At 41.0% G+C, this 19656-nt stretch overlaps 2 protein-coding genes across 3 annotated transcripts; both read left to right on the top strand.

Moving 5' to 3' along the window:
• Positions 1 to 1497: 1497 nt before the first annotated feature.
• On the top strand, positions 1498 to 10732 carry LOC115167332 (neuronal acetylcholine receptor subunit alpha-3). Its single transcript, XM_029721666.1, has 6 exons — positions 1498 to 1758; positions 2712 to 2851; positions 5529 to 5573; positions 7746 to 7855; positions 8376 to 9621; positions 9720 to 10732. Exons 1-6 carry the CDS (start codon positions 1698 to 1700, stop codon positions 9843 to 9845), a joined length of 1728 nt encoding a protein of 575 aa, XP_029577526.1. The 5' UTR covers positions 1498 to 1697; the 3' UTR covers positions 9846 to 10732.
• Positions 10733 to 12438: 1706 nt separating this feature from the next.
• LOC115167328 (uncharacterized) lies at positions 12439 to 17154 on the top strand. 2 transcript variants are annotated; one of them, XM_029721657.1, is made up of 14 exons: positions 12439 to 12517; positions 12642 to 12677; positions 12815 to 13117; positions 13805 to 14131; positions 14298 to 14396; positions 14577 to 14601; positions 14695 to 14744; positions 14828 to 14858; positions 15153 to 15181; positions 15386 to 15409; positions 15714 to 15743; positions 16039 to 16064; positions 16203 to 16245; positions 16776 to 17154. In XM_029721657.1, the coding sequence occupies exons 1-14, from the start codon at positions 12493 to 12495 to the stop codon at positions 16856 to 16858; spliced, it is 1131 nt and encodes a 376-aa protein (XP_029577517.1). In that variant the 5' UTR covers positions 12439 to 12492; the 3' UTR covers positions 16859 to 17154. The 2 variants fall into 2 exon arrangements, with proteins under 2 accessions (XP_029577517.1, XP_029577518.1); XM_029721658.1 differs by having other exon boundaries at positions 16039 to 16071; positions 16776 to 16824.
• The last annotated feature ends 2502 nt before the right edge of the window (positions 17155 to 19656 follow it).

The raw sequence follows: 19656 nt of genomic DNA, 5'->3' as shown, positions 1-19656 counted from the left end.
GCTGCTAATGACAAGGCAAAGCAGCTTTGTTCCTGACTCATTGAACATGTGAATCTCCTACCTCAACCGATGATATGGGATTACACTGACAGGTATATCGCACTGACTTCCAGGAAATGTGCAAGCTGGGTGCTTTTCACCTAATAACGTATATATGGTTTATGCCAATAGAGTTTGAATGATTGTACCCTTCTAATATGCTTACACCTCTACGAAAGAGTAGCTTCTTTACTAAATGGGATCTTTATCATCTTTGTAGGTCTGTCTTGCCAATGTTTATAGTACTGAAACCTATGTCTTGATGTTAATGTTTCTGTTTTTTGTTTTGTCTGAATTTTGGGGGTGGAATTACAATAATAGTGTTCAAATAATTGTAAATAATGCTTTATCTATACAGCCACACTGGCATGACAATAACATAACAGCACACATCTGCTTTATCAGCTCGATAAGCACAGATGTAACACGTTAACACAGCCCTCAGAATTGTCTACAGCAGCAGGCCATTATTATTTTGGACATACCTTAGGAGAGACCTTGGCAATAGGCAGGATTCCAACTTAATGAAAGTGGATTGATAGTTTGAAGCTGCATCCAAAGTAATACATTGAAAGGGGGTTGCAGGTTAATGGAAGTCTAGCTTCCGGTATGAGGTGTGTGAAGGTTGCTTGTCAAGAGGGGGTTGGAGTTGGGGTGCCTGGCCTGGGCTTTGTGTGAGCTTTAGTGTGAGTGCAGTTGAGAGCGTCTTTCAGACTCAGTCGATGACTCTTGGAACTACCCACATCATATTCTTACTGTAATGCGATTTGGCTTGAATACCGTGCACACACTGTAAAACACATTGGTGCGTTGTAAGTGTTTTATCATAACGCTGCTGTTTAACCTTTTTCCTGGCTGTACTTCTGTCCATTGTGACTTGAAGAACAATAGTATATTGTGTCATGCACGTAAAAAGTGACCAGTTAGCACAAGACGTCGATGACTGAATGGTGCAACAGTATACTACCTCTGTCCATGGTGAGGAAATCTTGCTTCGCGTGAATTGAAGTGGTCTTGCCTTTGAAACCCCAGATACTGTACCTTTCCCCTCAGTTCTAACACTCACATGGTGTGCCACTTTACATTATAAAACAGTCTACCCCAAGTCAACCAGGTATATTCATCTGCTTTCATACATCTGAACGAATCATTGATTCACTGTCAACAAGGAATTTCGTTTGAATTTGTAAACGGAACTTCAGTAACGTCCTCATAACCCCACCCAACTAGTCTCCTAGCCCCACCCAAATAGAAATGAACGATCAGTTATCGATTCTGTTGAGTTGACAGACTGCATCCTACAGGCCTAGGCCAGAAATCAAATACATGACGTTCCTTATTAGTGATACATACAGTATATACAAACGACGAATATGAAAGCAGTTTAAATGGCGAGGTGACTCCAATTCCTGAAATTACCCGGCCGTGGGGGTTAAAGTGGCGACGTTATGATTGACTACCCTGGTTTCGCACCCTCCCTCTCCTGCATCCCTCCATCCCTCCCTCACTCAGCGCGCAGGTTGCTCCCCAGCATCTGTAGCAGCTTGTCGGGACCGAGCGCTTTTATTACTTCCACTTCCCACTTTCTCTCTTCTTCTGCCTCCTTCTGTCGTCCGTGTCCTGGTAGATTGGGGATTCATTTTCTGCAATCCTTAACAATGAACGTCCAATTTTTCTTCATTTTTCCCACCTTTTCGTTCTTTCTTTTCCTTTTGTCGGGTGAGTAGCGTATAGTTTACCTTGATATGAGCCCTCTACTTGTTGCTTTAAGTGCAATCATACTGTATTCAGTTCAAGTAATATCAGATACCGAACATAATGATGGCCAATAATGACAATGATAAAACGGAGTATTGTTGCATGGATAGCCTATACTTGGAACGCCTATAAAGGGCACAATTAATATAAATTAAATGTTATATTTTAGTTATTGGCCTATTGTTTTTTACATTTGTTGGCGTGGATGTCATTAAGAAGTAGACAGTTTAAATATCTGATTTGTGTGGTTTCCTGATGTTTTTAGTGAACCTCAAAATCAGGAGAACTGACGTTTTGTTCATTATGGGCTATAGCTTAATACTTTCAGCAAAGACGTCAACGTTATAAACCATTCCCATATTTGTCGCACCTGTTTTTTACATTTTAAACGGTACGTGCCATTCATTGTATATAAACCATTAATAACTGGTTGTACATTTATTTCGTTTATTGAAAAGCAAAGCATGTTGCTGACATTTGATGTAAATCTTCGGTCAGTCAGATGTGTGATTTCTTTGATTCCAAGGTAGCCTACTGTCTGAGTCATTTCCATTAGGCTACTGTATGAAATCTGACCTTCAAAGAAAATAATGCCACTCTCCCTGTTTGCCAATCTAAGCTGGGAAAAAAACTGTCTACCTGAAAACGAATAAACTAACCTACCTGTTGAATTAACTCAGGGACGAAAATATAGCATATAGTTAGAAAATAGGGACAATTGAGGGATTGTCATTGGCTAAGGAGAACACCAAATAAGGCCAAAATAATTAGTCACTCAGGATCAGTCTACTCTACAACAAGAATACTGAAAGATGGACTTGTCCACTACATCATAGGCTACAACAGGTGCTTTACCTTTAAGTTTTACTGATGCTGTCTGTGTCTAACCCTCCATCCCCACCTCTCTTATTCAGGAGGCTCCTGCTCTGAGGCAGAACACAGGTTGTTCTCAGTGATATTCTCCAGCTACAATCAGTACATCCGCCCAGTGGAGAATGTGTCTGAACCAGTTATCGTGCAGTTTGAGGTGTCCATGTCCCAGCTGGTCAAAGTGGTGAGTGTGTGTGATCGTGGTTGTGTGAGAGAGAGTGTTTGTGTGTGTGTGTGTGTGCGTGTGCGCGTGTGTGTGTGTGTGTGAGAGAGAGAGAGAGAGAGAGAGAGAGAGAGAGTGTGAGAGAGAGAGAGAGAGAGAGAGAGAGAGCGAGAGATGGTGATTGCGTCCTCAGTGCCTCTGCTGTATGTCTCCCTGGGGTTTGAGAGTTTCACTCTCGGACAGTGGAGCGTATATCACACAGTACAGTCTGTGAGAGGCCAGTCTCTGACAGGGAGAAACAAATCATTCCATAAATAACGTATTGAGCACAGAGCCTCTGTGCATTCTCTTAAATTAATATGCATTGATTCAGGGTGATGAAAGTCCATGTTGAGTGCAGCTGTGTGGGAGGATGGAGGCGTCCAACTCAACTATATGTGAATGGTCTCATATGAGAGACCAATGTGAAGAGTTGGGCATGGTTCGGGTGCTATCCAGGACATCTGAGATGAATTCCTGCTGTAAATGAGACTCTCTGGGGCCAGTGGGTGATATCAGCCTGAGCTTGGACCCAACGGAGCCTGTCACAGCGAACGACTGCGTGGGAGTGTGGTTGGCCAAGAGAAGATGGGAAATTTCAGCTCTTCTCTCACTCCTCCCATCTCTGAGCAGGCAGCCCCTTTCGCTCAATCACTGCCACTTCAAATGAGTGCCCCTGGTTTTAATTTCTGGTTTTGGCCGGGGCGCACTGTGAGGAGATTGGACGAGGAGAGAGGCAGCTGTTTCGCCAGAGTGGATGACTTTAATTACACAAAAAAGGGGAGGGAGGAAGGGCATCATTCACAAATGAGCAGATGTATTATTATACCACAATACTGTCTGGCCCCTTATGTAACAGGGATCTTGATGTGCTGGGTATTACCACATAAAATCACTCAGGAACTTACTCCCTGTGTATACTTTACAACTTAAAAAAATAACACATTTGGGCCACTTTGTGCTACATCAGGCCTTATACAACTAGCATTGGAATAACCTGTGTGATTACTGTGACAGATAGAATCTAGGTACATTCAGTTAAGGAGCACTTATCCATGTCTTGTCATGATCTGTGTTTATTATGGTTCCACATTGTGAGCAGGTTCACGTTAAATATTGAATGAAACAGGGCCACCACGACTCGATTCCATTTCAGTAAATATCCTCCGTAGAGCTTTCCTTTGGAGGAACTGGGCTCCAATCCAGAACCTCTCTTTACTGAACATGACACAGAGATAGAGTATTTCTCATATTTCCCTGACCTCAGCCCGTTTAACAGCCCAGAAGAACTTCCTGTTTTGATAGATTACCATTATTTCCTCCCCATGCCTCACGCCCCTCCAACCCCTCTACAACTGGGATACTTCAGCCTACTTATAGCTGGACTATTAGCTTATTTAAAACGCCCATTCTTCCAGGTGGCTCAGACATAATCTCTCATTTAAATAATGTACAGTCACTGGTTCCTCAGTCTGCCTGGAGGGACATACAGGGCTGGCCTAGTTCTGCAACCCCAGAACCACCTGTACTGTATCGACCTGCAGCAGTCTTCCTCATCTTAGAGCCAACACCTGGAGTGTCTCCTGGGAGCTCATCAGGACACATTAATGGTTAATATTATGAGCTGGGTTCTGTCTGTCTCTGTCTGTCTGTCTGTCTGTCTGTCTGTCTGTCTGTCTGTCTGTCTGTCTGTCTGTCGGTCGGTCGGTCGGTCGGTCGGTCTGTCGGTCTTTTGGTCTGTCTGTCTGGGAAAATCTAAATTGTTTTTGTTCGCCTCCTCTCCTCCGTCCTCAAAGGTAATTGAGGAGCGAAGGTGAGGAGAGGAAACGTGGAAACAAATGCGCTTGTATGAAATGAGACTCTCCTTCTCCACTCAGGCAAATAACATTTATAGGGGTGGAATCTCTAAATAAATGTGTAAAGTGGTCAAAACTGATTAAGCTGGTTGTAGAAAACATTTTATAGATAAGAAGATAAGTAGCGTATCATTTTTAAATGTGTCCATACTTTTCTCCTTGTAAAAAAACAAGTGTGTCACAGATCATTGTGTCACAGATCATTAAACACTTCCACACTAGCCACCGAAAGGATACTTATGAGTATCCTCTGTGAGAGGACGATATAGAGGAGTGGAGGACACTTCTCCGTTCGCCTACTAACCTATTGACGCTCTCCTCGACCACTCAACCATTTAACGGTTTCTGGGTCATGGGGGAGAGGAGGACAGAGTCGTCAAGGAAAGGACAGACTTTTGCCCAATTGAGAATCTCCCTCTCTCCTTCTTTCTGTATTTTTTTCTTTTTCCATACTCCCCTCTTCCCTTCCACCTGAGCTGAGACAGTGTCAGGCCCTAACTAGCACATCGTGAGAGACAGCCTGCAGCCCGAGGGCCTAGAGGTTGAAGCCATCGTATAGTGTATGGCATGCCTCTGGGCTGGAGGACCCAGGTGTTCCTGTCCTCCTCCCTGTGTAACTCCAGCCAGGGTTAGACCCAGGACAGAACACTCTGTTCACCCTGCCATCCTGTAAGGAAGATGATTGCTCCTGACAGCGTGCCCCCTTTCTAACTCTGAAATATTCCTACAGTTCATGAACCCCCACATTTTGCCTCTGGTCAACTTGTCCTTCTGAGAGTAAATTCTTCTTTTCTGTTTCTCAGGATGAAGTTAACCAGATTATGGAGACAAACCTGTGGCTGAGACATGTAAGTACAATCTTCATCCATCTCCTACTGTATGTGTATATGAATTACTGTTTAAACAAATCACTCCACTACATCTACCTGACCTACTGGGCTCCCGAGTGGCGCAGCGGTCTAAGGCACTGCATCTCAGTGCTAGAGGCATCACTACAGACCATGGTCTGATTCCAGGCTGTATCACAACCGGTTGTGATTGGGAGTCCCTTGGGCGGTGCACAATTAACCCAGTGTTGTTCGGGTTAGGGTTTGGCCGGGGTAGGCCATCATTGTAAATAAGAATTTGTTCTTAACTGACTTGCCCAGTTCAATAAAGTTTAAAAAAAAAGAATAATAATAATTAAATAAACTATCATAAATGATTCCTGGAGGCCATAATGATATCTTACATTATTCATCAGGAAATTGCTTTTAACCCTCCGGATATCCTTCTGACAGAGGTTTATGAGCCATAGATTTACCCTGCCATGACTGGGTTACATTTCTATCCAGAGATGATATCCAGAGATGATATCCGGAGATGATATCTGGAGATTATATCCAGAGATCATATCCAGAGATAATAGCCAGAGATAATATGCCATGACTGGGTTACATTTCTATCCAGAGATAATATGCCATGACTGGGTTACATTTCTATCCAGAGATAATATGCCATGACTGGGTTACATTTCTATCCAGAGATAATGTGCCATGACTGGGTTACATTTCTATCCAGAGATAATGTGCCATGACTGGGTTACATTTCTATCCAGAGATAATATGCCATGACTGGGTTACATTTCTATCCAGAGATAATATGCCATGACTGGGTTACATTTCTATCCAGAGATAATGTGCCATGACTGGGTTACATTTCTATCCAGAGATAATATGCCATGACTGGGTTACATTTCTACCCAGAGATAATATGCCATGACTGGGTTACATTTCTATCCAGAGAAAATATGCCATGACTGGGTTACATTTCTACCCAGAGATGATGTGCCATGACTGGGTTACATTTCTACCCAGAGATAATATGCCATGACTGGGTTAAATTTCTACCCAGAGATAATATGCCATGACTGGGTTACATTTCTACCCAGAGATGATGTGCCATGACTGGGTTACATTTCTACCCAGAGATAATATGCCATGACTGGGTTACATTTCTACCCAGAGATAATATGCCATGACTGGGTTACATTTCTACCCAGAGATAATATGCCATGACTGGGTTACATTTCTATCCAGAGATAATATGCCATGACTGGGTTACATTTCTACCCAGAGATAATATGCCATGACTGGGTTACATTTCTATCCAGAGATAATATGCCATGACTGGGTTACATTTCTACCCAGAGATGATGTGCCATGACTGGGTTACATTTCTACCCAGAGATAATATGCCATGACTGGGTTACATTTCTATCCAGAGATAATATGCCATGACTGGGTTACATTTCTACCCAGAGATAATATGCCATGACTGGGTTACATTTCTATCCAGAGATAATATGCCATGACTGGGTTACATTTCTACCCAGAGATAATATGCCATGACTGGGTTACATTTCTACCCAGAGATAATATGCCATGACTGGGTTACATTTCTATCCAGAGAAAATATGCCATGACTGGGTTACATTTCTACCCAGAGATGATGTGCCATGACTGGGTTACATTTCTACCCAGAGATAATATGCCATGACTGGGTTACATTTCTACCCAGAGATAATATGCCATGACTGGGTTACATTTCTATCCAGAGAAAATATGCCATGACTGGGTTACATTTCTACCCAGAGATGATGTGCCATGACTGGGTTACATTTCTACCCAGAGATAATATGCCATGACTGGGTTACATTTCTACCCAGAGATAATATGCCATGACTGGGTTACATTTCTACCCAGAGATAATATGCCTGGCTCGTGACTGGCTCGGCTGTATTGACTGTGACTGAGTTGTTACCATATACACACGGTCCCTTATACTAGGTAGGTTGACGAACAGATGGTCGTGTATAAGATGAATGAGGGTTAAGCACAGATGTGGATATGTGGTTCAAAAAACGTGGCCATCCATTAATTGTCAATGGATCAAAGATATAGAATGTAGAATTTGAAATGTGTGTGTGTTTTATAAAAGAGTATTATCTAATGATATGAGACAACCTACTACCTCTTCAGATCTGGAATGACTACAAACTGAGGTGGGATCCAAAAAACTTTGGAGGAGTGGAGTTCATTCGAGTGCCTTCCAGCAGGATATGGAAGCCAGATATCGTGCTGTACAATAAGTGAGTTAAACAAGAGTTATGTCTACACAACAATATTGATCCATGCAATTGCAATAATAATATGTACCGTGCATAACTGAGTTCAAGGATTTCTTCGATGACATTGAAATGACAGAGTAGATGACCCAAAACCAGGACATGACACTCCTTTCTTATATTAGACCATCATATACTGTAGATTGTTTATGTAGTTACTAAATATTCTTAATGGCGTGCATGTAAAGTCTATCAGACAGTGTTATCAAATGATGGAGCCTCAGGGCTTCTGTCTGATTCATTTAGCTGAGGGACAATAGTCCGTTGTTTATATTACATCCTTCCAGTATAATCTTCAATGACTCATCCACCCTCCTCCATCCCTGTTTTCTCTCTGTCTCCTGCTCTCTCTCTCTCTTTTCCCTCTCTTTCTCCCTCTCTATCTCCCGCTCTCTATCTCTCTCCCTTTCTCCCCCCCCACTGTTTATTTCTCTCTCTCTCTTTCGCTGTCTCCTCCCCCCTCCCCTCTCTCTCTGCGCCACAGTGCAGTAGGAGATTTCCAGGTGGACGATAAGACCAAGGCCCTGCTTCGCTACAATGGGGATGTGACCTGGATCCCTCCGGCCATCTTCAAGAGCTCCTGCAAGATTGACGTTACCTACTTCCCCTTCGATTACCAGAACTGCACCATGAAGTTTGGCTCCTGGACGTACGACAAGGCCAAGATAGACCTGGTTCTGATTGGCTCCACCATCAACCTCCATGACTTCTGGGAGAGTGGCGAGTGGACGATCATCAACGCCCCGGGTTACAAACACGACATCAAGTACAACTGCTGTGAGGAGATCTACACAGACATCACCTACTCCCTGTACATCAGACGGCTGCCTCTATTCTACACCATCAACATGATCATCCCCTGTCTGCTCATCTCCTTTCTCACTGTGCTGGTCTTCTACCTGCCTTCTGACTGTGGGGAGAAGATCACCCTCTGTATCTCCGTCCTCCTCTCCCTCACTGTGTTCCTCCTGGTCATCACCGAAACCATCCCGTCTACATCGCTGGTCATCCCCCTCATCGGGGAGTACCTCCTCTTCACCATGATCTTCGTCACCCTCTCCATTGTCATCACCGTGTTCGTGCTGAACGTGCACTACCGCACGCCCAAGACCCACACCATGCCGTGCTGGGTGCGTAGTGTCTTCCTGGGGCTTCTACCCAGGGTCATGTTCATGACCCGGCCGGAGAGGGACCCTGAGAGGCTGCCTGGGGGGGTGGTTCAGCAGCTGATGCCCCAAGCCTCGCGGCCCTGTGTGGTCCACACCACAGGAACCCTGCAGGGGCAGCAGAAGTCCCAGGCCCTGGTCTCCACCGTGGCTGCCAGTGTGCTCCCAAGCCTGGCCCAGCGACAGCGCCTCTTCATCAGCACGGAGCTCACCAACCTCAACAACCTTAGCCTTGGTGGTGGTGGTGACTCGGTCAATGCGGGTTCCAGCTTCCTGTGTCGCGAGGGCCGCTGCAACTGCTGCTGGCGCCAGAGGTCCACCAAGCTGCCCACTGATACGGGAGGAGGGGGGGGAGGGGTGGGGAGCATCGGGACCCACAGTGGAGGAGGGGCTGCTGGGATTGGTGGGGTCTGTGGAGGCGGTGGAAGCTCCTGCTCCAGCTCAGAGTCTCTGGATGGCAGGCTGAGGACCCTGTCCCCTCACTTCTCACCGGAGATCAGGGAGGCCATGGAAAGTGTCAAGTACATCGCCGAAAACATGAGAATACAGAACGAAGCCAAGGAGGTAAGTCGAGACGTATCACATGTATATCATTCACAATAGCTAAGAAAATATTCAAGGTCTATATCTACCATTTAGTGTCTCTGAAAACTGTCTTTCAGGTACAGGACGACTGGAAGTACGTTGCCATGGTGATCGACAGGATATTCCTGTGGGTGTTCATCTTGGTGTGTATCCTGGGGACCGCGGGGCTCTTTATTCAGCCCCTCCTATTGTTCGATATGTGACCCTTTCATACACACAGCAATTACACAGTGACTGAGTGTTTTAAATCATACATGCACAGTCATTTTGTGTATCACCCAGTGATGCGGACCAAAGAAGCTGAGACGAACCAATACTGTGAACGGAAGGGAACCAGATTATGGAGGAAGGCAAGCTGCTGCCAGCTGTTCCATGTCACTTCTCAGTATGTAGATACGTTTCTGATTGCTAAAGTGTGGTGTAGTAGGGATCTCTTAGTTCCTGAGGACCAGACTCTGAAACCATGGCGACGTATAACTCCCGTACTGCTGCCTACCCATTCCCTTTTTGTTTGCTTTGTGTAAATGACTTCATCGTAGTGTCACTTGATTATGACTGGCACAAAGAACCACACTATCGTCAACAAAAGGACCGTGGCTCAAGGAACATCTATTGGACCAAAGGATCCCAAACATGTACATAGCAATGACTGCTTAAAGGGGATTTCCGAAATCACACAAGTATCTCAAGTCAATTTCACAGCTTATTGAAGTCATATCATGTTTTCAAATGTTGAATATCACGGAGTCATTTTGATATTGTTTATTTGTGAAATATGAATGTCTCCTATAAACACATGCTGTATGTTCTTATTTACTACAGCTGTACAGTACCATTCCAATCTGATTCTAATGCTCATTAAGATTTCAGTGAACCACAGTGTCATATAACATACGGATAAGCAATTCATAAAAATCACAAACTGTTGAATATTAAAAGGCTATGATGCAGGATGGGTAATGTTATTACACCATATGGATGAATGAAAAACTATGAAAGCAACCTGAAATGCTTTTCATTGTGCTGTGAAGGGGTGACACCATGTGGTTATTATCTGCTACTACAACAAGTGACCACAATATGTGTACAATCGGACACAAGATTTTGTATCTTTATTTTCAGTTTTTTTCATTTGGTCTGGCGAAGCACACACGACTTTTGAAAACAGCTCTCTAAAGGCTCTTTCAACAGAAACGTCTGTCTGCCATGATCCATGGTCATAGGATGAAGTGACTTCTGCAGTGGACTGAACACATGCTAACCTACCTGTAAACTCATTGCATTCCCAAATCAATATTTCTCTCCCTTGTGAAAATTGAGTTTGGAGGTCCAGCTGGCAGGCAGGATGTAGAAGGGATTATCAGTAGCAGCAAGGCCATGTAGAGGTTGGGTTTAACCCTGTTACATCCTCCCTGCCTCTCTGCCTCCCAGCCTGCCTCCCCTCTCTGCTCTGGGCCCCCTTCTGCTTTATTGGACCACAATCAATATGGAGACGTGGTGATGAAGTGCATCATTAGTCTGGGGCCTGGGCTACGGTCTTCATCTCACCATCCTACCGCTATGCCAAAGAGCATTTCTCCTGCTTTAACTTGACGCTACTTATACTCTCTGTTAATAAGGAGGATGTGGTTGAGATCTCTTGTTATGTTGTACCATCATTCAAAAAACAGTTTGGTGTACAAGAGGAGGAAATACATATTTATGAGTTATAGATATTTATGGCCTGTGGTATCTATGATAGAGAGTGATACATTTGAAAGAGGATTTTTGGGGAGCATTTCAATCCTACATTTAGGCAGACGTGGAATCTCTGGATGTTGTTTCTGTGGCTGTGTGTTGTAGTCAGTAAACTGTAGTCAGGTTGTCACTGAATCGTAACCGGATGTTAGCCAGGAAGCACAGTCACATACTGTAGTACTCCATCCCTCCATCCCAGTCACATACTGTAGTACTCCATCCCTCCATCCCAGTCACATACTGTAGTACTCCATCCCTCCATCCCAGTCACATACTGTAGTACTCCATCCCTCCATCCCAGTCACATACTGTAGTACTCCATCCCTCCATCCCAGTCACATACTGTAGTACTCCATCCCTCCATCCCAGTCACATACTGTAGTACTCCATCCCTCCATCCCAGTCACATACTGTAGTACTCCATCCCTCCATCCCAGTCACATACTGTAGTACTCCATCCCAGTCACATACTGTAGTACTCCATCCCTCCATCCCAGTCACATACTGTAGTACTCCCACTTAAATTATAACATTCCCCCTGCTGATTGATTGAATTAAAGCTCACTCAGGGCTCATTTAAGTGAACTGGTTATCTGAGGGGGAGATCTGTAACAGACACAGTACTAAAGACTGAAGGTTGTGGGGGGCTGAGTGCATTTAAAGAACAGCGATGGTTCCATGACCACACTTGTGTGATGAGTATCCTCGTCTGAGACCTGAAGAGTTGCATTGCATGCAGGTATGCGTGCGTGCGTTCTGTCCCTGTCGGTGACACTTAAGAATTGTCCCAGTGTTTTTGTCAGTATGATATCATTTAGTATATTTTCATTTGAGAAGAAAGCAAGTTGAGATCATTGATTCCATGCACCGGTTGTTCTTTTGAGTTATACGTGGTCAATGTTAAATAATACATATAATCCTCCAGGTCTGTGGCGCGAACATATCTTGTAGCTGCGACAGTCCTACAAATACAGGAAATTACGTCATTCGTATTCACTATTCTTAGTTAATATGTCTCAACTAAAAGAAGCCCTGTCTAGTTTCAGGTCCATACCACAAATACACAAGGTAGAAAGAGTCAACCAACAAGTGTTTCAACAAGACTTGAACACAATGATCATATTCATCCTCATCCTGTGTGAGTATATTTATGAAAATTAACCTGATATTGATTTAGTTTTAATTGAATTCAAATGTATTTCACATTTTGCTATTTAAATTGGTATATGTTGTATCTTTTGAATGTATTTTCTCCTCTTAAGGTGCCTTGTCAAGAGAGGCCATGGTCCAAACCACAGGCAGGTCAAAGTCCATTAATTATTGAAGATGATTGAATTCTCTTTTAGATAATTACAATATGATACTCTACACATAAACGATTTACATATTGCAGATATTTTATGCGCCAAATACTTTTTATTTTCTGAAATATTAGCCAAGAAGATTTTTCCAGCAAAGATCTATTGGACTACTACAGGAACAATAATGGAAGGAAGTGACCTAATGGTAAAATGTAGTACACATGGGCGCAAGGAAGACAAAGTGGCATATGTTTACTTGTGCATTAACGGGGTTGCAGTGGAACAGAAGAAATCTATACAAGAAGACACCTTTTTCACCATGAAAAGTGTTACTGGCCAACAGACTGGCAATTACAGCTGTGTGTTCTCTAAAACCCCGTATCCACTCTCTGAAGTGCGGGGAAAAGGAGATAATTCACTTTCCATCCAGGTGATGGGTAAGGATCTTTTTACTGTCTGGATAGTTCATTGCTCTTAGACATTATTTGACACACACTGAGTGGACAAAACATTAGGAGTTGCACCCCCTTTTGCCCTCAGAACATCCTAAATTTATCAGGACATGGACTCTACAAGGTGTTGAAAGCGTTCCCCAGGGATGCTGGTCCATGTTGACACCAATGCTTCCCACAGTTGTGTCAAGTTGGCTGGATGTTCTTTGGGTGGTGGACCGTTCTTGATACACAAACTGTTGAGTTTGACAAACCCCAGTAGTGTTGCAGTTCTTGACACACTCAAACCGGTGCGCCTGGCACCTACAACCATACCCATTCAAAGGCACTTAAATCTTTTGTCTTGCCTGTTCACTCTCTGAATGGCACACATACACAATCCATGTCTGAATTGTCTCAAGACTTAAAAATACTTATTTAACCTGTCTCCTCCCCTTCATCTACACTGATTGAACTGGATTTAACAAGTGTCATCAATAAGGGGTCATAGCTTTCACCTGTATTCACCTGGTCAGTCTATGTCATGGAAAGTGCAGGTGTCCTTAATGTTTTGTACACTCAGTGTATATGGATATGCTATCCTTTTCAATATTTTTGATACATATATATTTCAATATGACTGCAAACATATTTTACACCTTACATGATTCCTGTCTCTTCCTGCTCATACAGACCGTATACTCCCTGCAGACATATCACTTGCAGGCTCAAGAACTGTGAGAAAGGGAGATGGTGTGGAGTTTAAGTGTACAATTTCAGACCCAAGTTTTCAAACACAAAATACCAGTGACTTAGTTCACGCTTACCTCTGCAAGTATGGCTCTGTTGTTCAGATGCAGGTGTTTGATGTAAAGAGCACGGAGGCAACTTTTACGATTAAAAGTTTTAATGAGAATGACGCAGGTAACTACAGTTGTGTGATTGATCTTCAATCCAAAACCCTCAAAGATAAAGACAGAACATTATATGGAAATAATGCAGTATTTCTACAGGTTAATGGTAAGAATGTATGGTGTTTCTCTAAATACTTCTATATTTAAATAATATAGTCACTTCATACGTAACTAGTTTTGTTATTAGAACATCATTGTTGATGGTTCATGGTTGCAGTACATTGTTACTATAGAAATGAGATGTATAACAACATACCTGTTTTGCTTTCCAGTGTCCTGGAATCACTTAATCACACCGGCTGTGTTCTGCGTCTGTTTTCTTCTGATCTTATCACTGATAGTGGGCATATGGTGGCTGTTCATTAAACAAGGTCAGGCCATTTAACATGGACATTATCCTGGATATACAGGTCTACTTCATATAGAATAATGTTTATCAAACTAATACATTCCGTATCTGGATTGAATGAACTATCTGGAGCAGTTCTAATATCATTGTTATGATAGTTAGCTTGAGTTTAACCAATAATATTACATGTATTTTTTGACAGGAGCTTTACAATGTTATTGTGGAAGGTAAGCTTATAGTTTTGTTGACCATGTTATAGCTAGTTTGTTTAGCATGATAATGTATAATGATTGAACGTTTCACATGTATATTTCCTCCAGAACACCACAACAGGAGGAGAACGATGTGCCAATGACAGGGGAGGGTGACGGTATGTTTTTTAAGCTTTCCGATAAAACTATTGTTCTATTAATGAACATTTATTTCACATTCTGGGATATTTCTTTGTCTTAGACGGAACTTCAAACATGGAGGAAGAATCCAGGTAGGAAAATCATGTATATTTGACATTTTACTTTATTATATCAAAATTCTTTCTTTGTATCTATTTGTATTAGTTTCTTTGAATATAAATATCACAGACTACATTCTGTATTTCTACTGTAATGAAGCAATGGAGAAACACAAAGGTGTTAGATTACTTAAGTACAAAAACAATAATGTAAAGTGTGCTGCTTCTATATAAAGGTGTATATGAATTAGATAGATATTTAATGGAATATGACAATCTAATAACCACAACCAATTTATAATAATCTGTATCTTGTTTATTTCTCAGCGATGAATTTGCCTGTGACAGTGAGGCCAGTAAGATAATATTATAATTTTTGTAGTTTTTGATAATGGTTAGCTGCATTAACTATGCTTTAAATTAAATGTAAGTGTGTTTTAAAATACTGACCATGCTGATACTAAGTAAATCATCATGAAATTAGTTTCAGTGCCTTGCTTTAAAACAGGAGTCTATATTTCTTATTTTAAAATATAATTTTAATCTTATCCTCCAAACAGGTGGGGAGAAGTACCAGGATTTGGGTGAGAAATGTTTAGATAATATGATGCTTCATTGAAATGTACTGCTTATGATGTAAATTAAAAATAGGTATGTTTTTTCATTCTTACATTTGAAATACTGGGTAAATGGCATCTTGAATAAAAAAAAAGTTATTTAAATACATTGTTTTAATAAGAAAATAAGATATTTCATCTTCTAATCTCCCAAACAAATGATTCAACGTACCAACATTTGGGTGAGAAATGCTTAGATGACTGAAATAATATGCCATGCCTTGAGTGAAAATAATTAATTGTTTTAACGGTTTTAACATCTTCTAATCAGGTGTTGAGGTGGAGACATACCATGAGATGGGTGAGAAATGCTTAGATGACTGAAATAATATGCCACGCCTTGAGTGAAAATAATGAATTGTTTTATCAGTTTTAACATCTTCTAATCAGGTGTTGAAGTTGAGACATACCATGAGATGGGTGAGAAATGCTTAGATATTATGAAGCTTCATAGAAATGCAATGGTTATATTGTGACATTTACAGTAGTGGGTGAATGGTGATCTAACAGATTTCAGGGCCTTGGGTGATGGTTTTTGCTAAATAACTTGTTTTAATTATATATATTTACCTTCCATCTTCATATCTCCAAAACAGAGGATGCCACGTACCATGAAATTCCGGTGAGCTGTGAGTTCCAAATGAGCTTTAACTAATGATAACTAATGAATATAATGACTCTTAGTTATAGAGGCTTACAGGTCTACACTCAATTTCTTCCTCTTTTACTTTTCCATGACTATTGTCATTTTATATTTCAGGGTGAAACACGGAATATTAAACACGTTATAGTGCGTGTTCAAGGTGAGTTCAATATTTTGAAATAGGAATAATAGTAAGTTAGGTGAATTTTTTGGACTTCCATACGTCAGACAGAACGCGTCAGGTTTTGTTTCACGGTACCTATGTGACCATGGAAAATATCTTGTCTCACTTTCTATGTCAATGGTGTCATTTCTGATGGTTAGTAGTAGTTTGCATAAACGCATTCAGTCACATTTTTTATTACATTTTTATTGCACATAAAACAAACCAAGATAAGAATGGTTTACATCATGATCTGGGTATATTCCTCTGTGCAGAGAATACAGACTTGAGACCTTCTCCTCATCGCTGTGGTGTATAATGTGGCGTACACTCTTCAATTTAGCATTGCTTCTGTGATAAACCTATTTAATCATTGTCTTAATGTCATTGTCCCACCTCATCTTGGATGCTACAATATCCTGAAAACTGAAACATTTCTGATATAAGAATGAACACACAGCTGTCATCTAATGTGATGAAGGATTTGTCGGACCAGATATAATACGTTGGGGACTTTTCATCCGCAGATGCAGCAAATCAAGGCCCAGATGCAGAAGATATGTATGCCAAGTCATGCAAGAAGACAGGACGTCATCAATACATGCCTTAATCATTATTAGATATGCATTATGTCAAAGCAGTACTGCATGTGTACTTCATGGTTACAGTATCTATAATGAGATATTTTATGTATTGTGTATTCAATGCGTGTCTTGCGTTGGACTACTCCCTGCATGTTCAAGTTGACGATGATGCCAAATTGTTTTGTGACCTGACATTTGTGGTGCATTCTATTATATCTTCAGTGGAAGAGTCATTTTAAAGTACCACATTAAGTATTATTGCTGGATAAACTGTTACATTCTCCCTCTTATAAAATATCTTTTCATGTTCTCGAACTGTGAATGTGGTGTACTTCTTTATTGGAACTGAAAACAAATGTAATCGTCTTATAGGCACAGTTTCAGTTGGCACAGCAGTTCAGAATATCACCCTTGATAACAAGTAAGACTGTGGGCTCACTTGGTCTAACCAATATGTAGTGCTGTCACCCATACTACAGCCTCCACTAAAAGTGCAAGGATACATTGAAGTTTAAAAAAAGCAATTCTTAAATATGTGAATCTTGCAGACAGTTTTTTGTGTTTTCTTTGATGTAACTAGAAAGCCTGGTGATAAATAATACATATATTAACATATGGACTTATATTTGCATATCCACTGATGTACAACATAGACAAAGTCCAACCGCAACCTACTGACAATTATATCAGGAAATTAGACTGGCACTGCAAGGCTAATCATTAATTACACTGTATCAGACACATTTCAATGTTGCTGATGTGTACACCATAAACAATGAAGATGAGGTCAGAGAACTGACGTGTTTCTTCAAAATGAGCTGCCTAGGACTAGGCCAAAGCTCTGTAATGAAACATCGCATGAAGGTTAGAGGCATCTAATTCGGTCCCATACAGTTTCCCATAATTCACATAGCTACATGGTTAGACACAGTATGTTTTGTGTGAAAACATCACAAAACGCTGAAGATCACACCATGAGTCCTATCATATTCATAATGTGTGAGTATTTTCACAGTATTGATCAAGGTAAAGCATACTTACGGTATGGCCACATATTTTCCCCAATATTCAACCTGGTTGTACAAACTGTTATCTCTATTTGTTTCTAAATGCAGCTTTACTGGTTAACTTGGCAGAGACAGGTACACTTACATAATTTAATTCTAAAACTCAAATAGTAAAATCTGTAATTTTGTTACAGTACAGCTAATGTCTGAGAAGATTCATTGTAAACATTGGAACTTCTGAAACGTACGTTTTTAATCATAAATTATATTTTTCACTCTTCAATGATGAAGCTAATATCTACCCAGCAAAGCTCTTTGGATCTAGTACCCACATGAGAGAAGGAAGGACAGTCGATGTGAAGTGCAGCACTACAAGCACCAGAAAACCGTTGAGCAAGGTCTATGTTTACCTTTGCAAGAATGGAAGTGGAATGAGAGTAAGAGAGCTGGAGAAAGGTGAAGATGACACCATTTTCACCATCAAGGATGTAAAATGAGAGGACACAGCCATATACAGCTGTGTGTACAGCACACCATATTCAAACTAAAACTCAGTCAAGTGAACTCAACAAGTGTCAATCTAGCCATCATTCAGGTCTACAAGGAGGGAGAAGGTAGGACCTACTTTGTGTTGTATATGGATGGATAATCAAGTGTTTATACTGACTATATGGCAACTTCTGTGTAAATACGTATGTCTCTCTGTTCTGTATTTCAGAAGAGGTTCATCAAGAGGTCCATAAAGAGGCTACACATGATGTGAGACTGGTCAATGTAATCCGACTGATAAATTCAGTTGTTGTGGTTATACTTCTTTTGACTGTATTATATGTTAGTTACTACTGTCCAAACATATAATGGTCTGTTTCCTGGATGACATACAGTACAGTCATAACAACAACAGAATAGCAATACTATTTTCTTGATAATTCTTACATGTAATCTACAGTAAGTCTTTAGGTTCATACCACAAATACACACGGTAGAGAGAGTTACCTAACGTTTCAACAACACTTTAACACCATGATCATGTTCATCTTTATCCTGTGTGAGTATATTTCAAACAATTAACCTATTTGATCATATTTGGGTGACAACATTTCCATTTGTTTCACGTTTTGCCATTTTTGCCACATGTATTTTCTTATCAAAGTTTCCTTGTCAAAAGAGGCCATAACCCAAACAAAAGGTATGTCAAAATGTTTTTGTTAACGTTGTTAGCATTAAAGGACCAGTCTGCAGTTGCTACGTCCGTTTCTGGACTAATAAATGAAGGTTATGTACCCATTAATTCTTGAAGAATATAACTTATAAATGCCTCATGAGCTTAGTTTAACTGTCCTACCCCATCAGAACCTAAAACGTAAGCTTGTTTTACTCCAATGTTGGTAAACAAAGTAAATGTAAGCAAATACTGTATAGCCTCAAAACATGGTTAAAACTATAATATTAAGGATGGTCAGACCTTTCATCTTTCAGCTCTGTCTACAAATTTAAGAGTGGTTACATTTCTCTTAACCCACCCCTCAGCTTTTTACCAAAACAGTGCTGGGAGAGACGCTTTGTTATTGTTTCAACAGCTGATTGCCCCTTTTTTTTTTAAGTGATTGTATGTATTTTCCATTTTTGAAGATGAGTAAATTCTAAATACTACACTTGCATAACATGTGTTATGTTTATATTTTATTTGCCATTTTTTCAGCAAAGATCTATGGGACAGAAACAAGAATAATGGAGGACAGTGACCTAGTAGTAAAATGTAGTACATTTGGGTGAAAGGATGAATCAGAAGTGGTACATGTGTACTTGTGTTTGGA

This window comes from Salmo trutta, chromosome 29 (assembly GCF_901001165.1).
Source record: "Salmo trutta chromosome 29, fSalTru1.1, whole genome shotgun sequence".
NCBI lineage: Eukaryota > Metazoa > Chordata > Actinopteri > Salmoniformes > Salmonidae > Salmo > Salmo trutta.
This window is presented reverse-complemented; position numbering and strand designations above follow the sequence as displayed.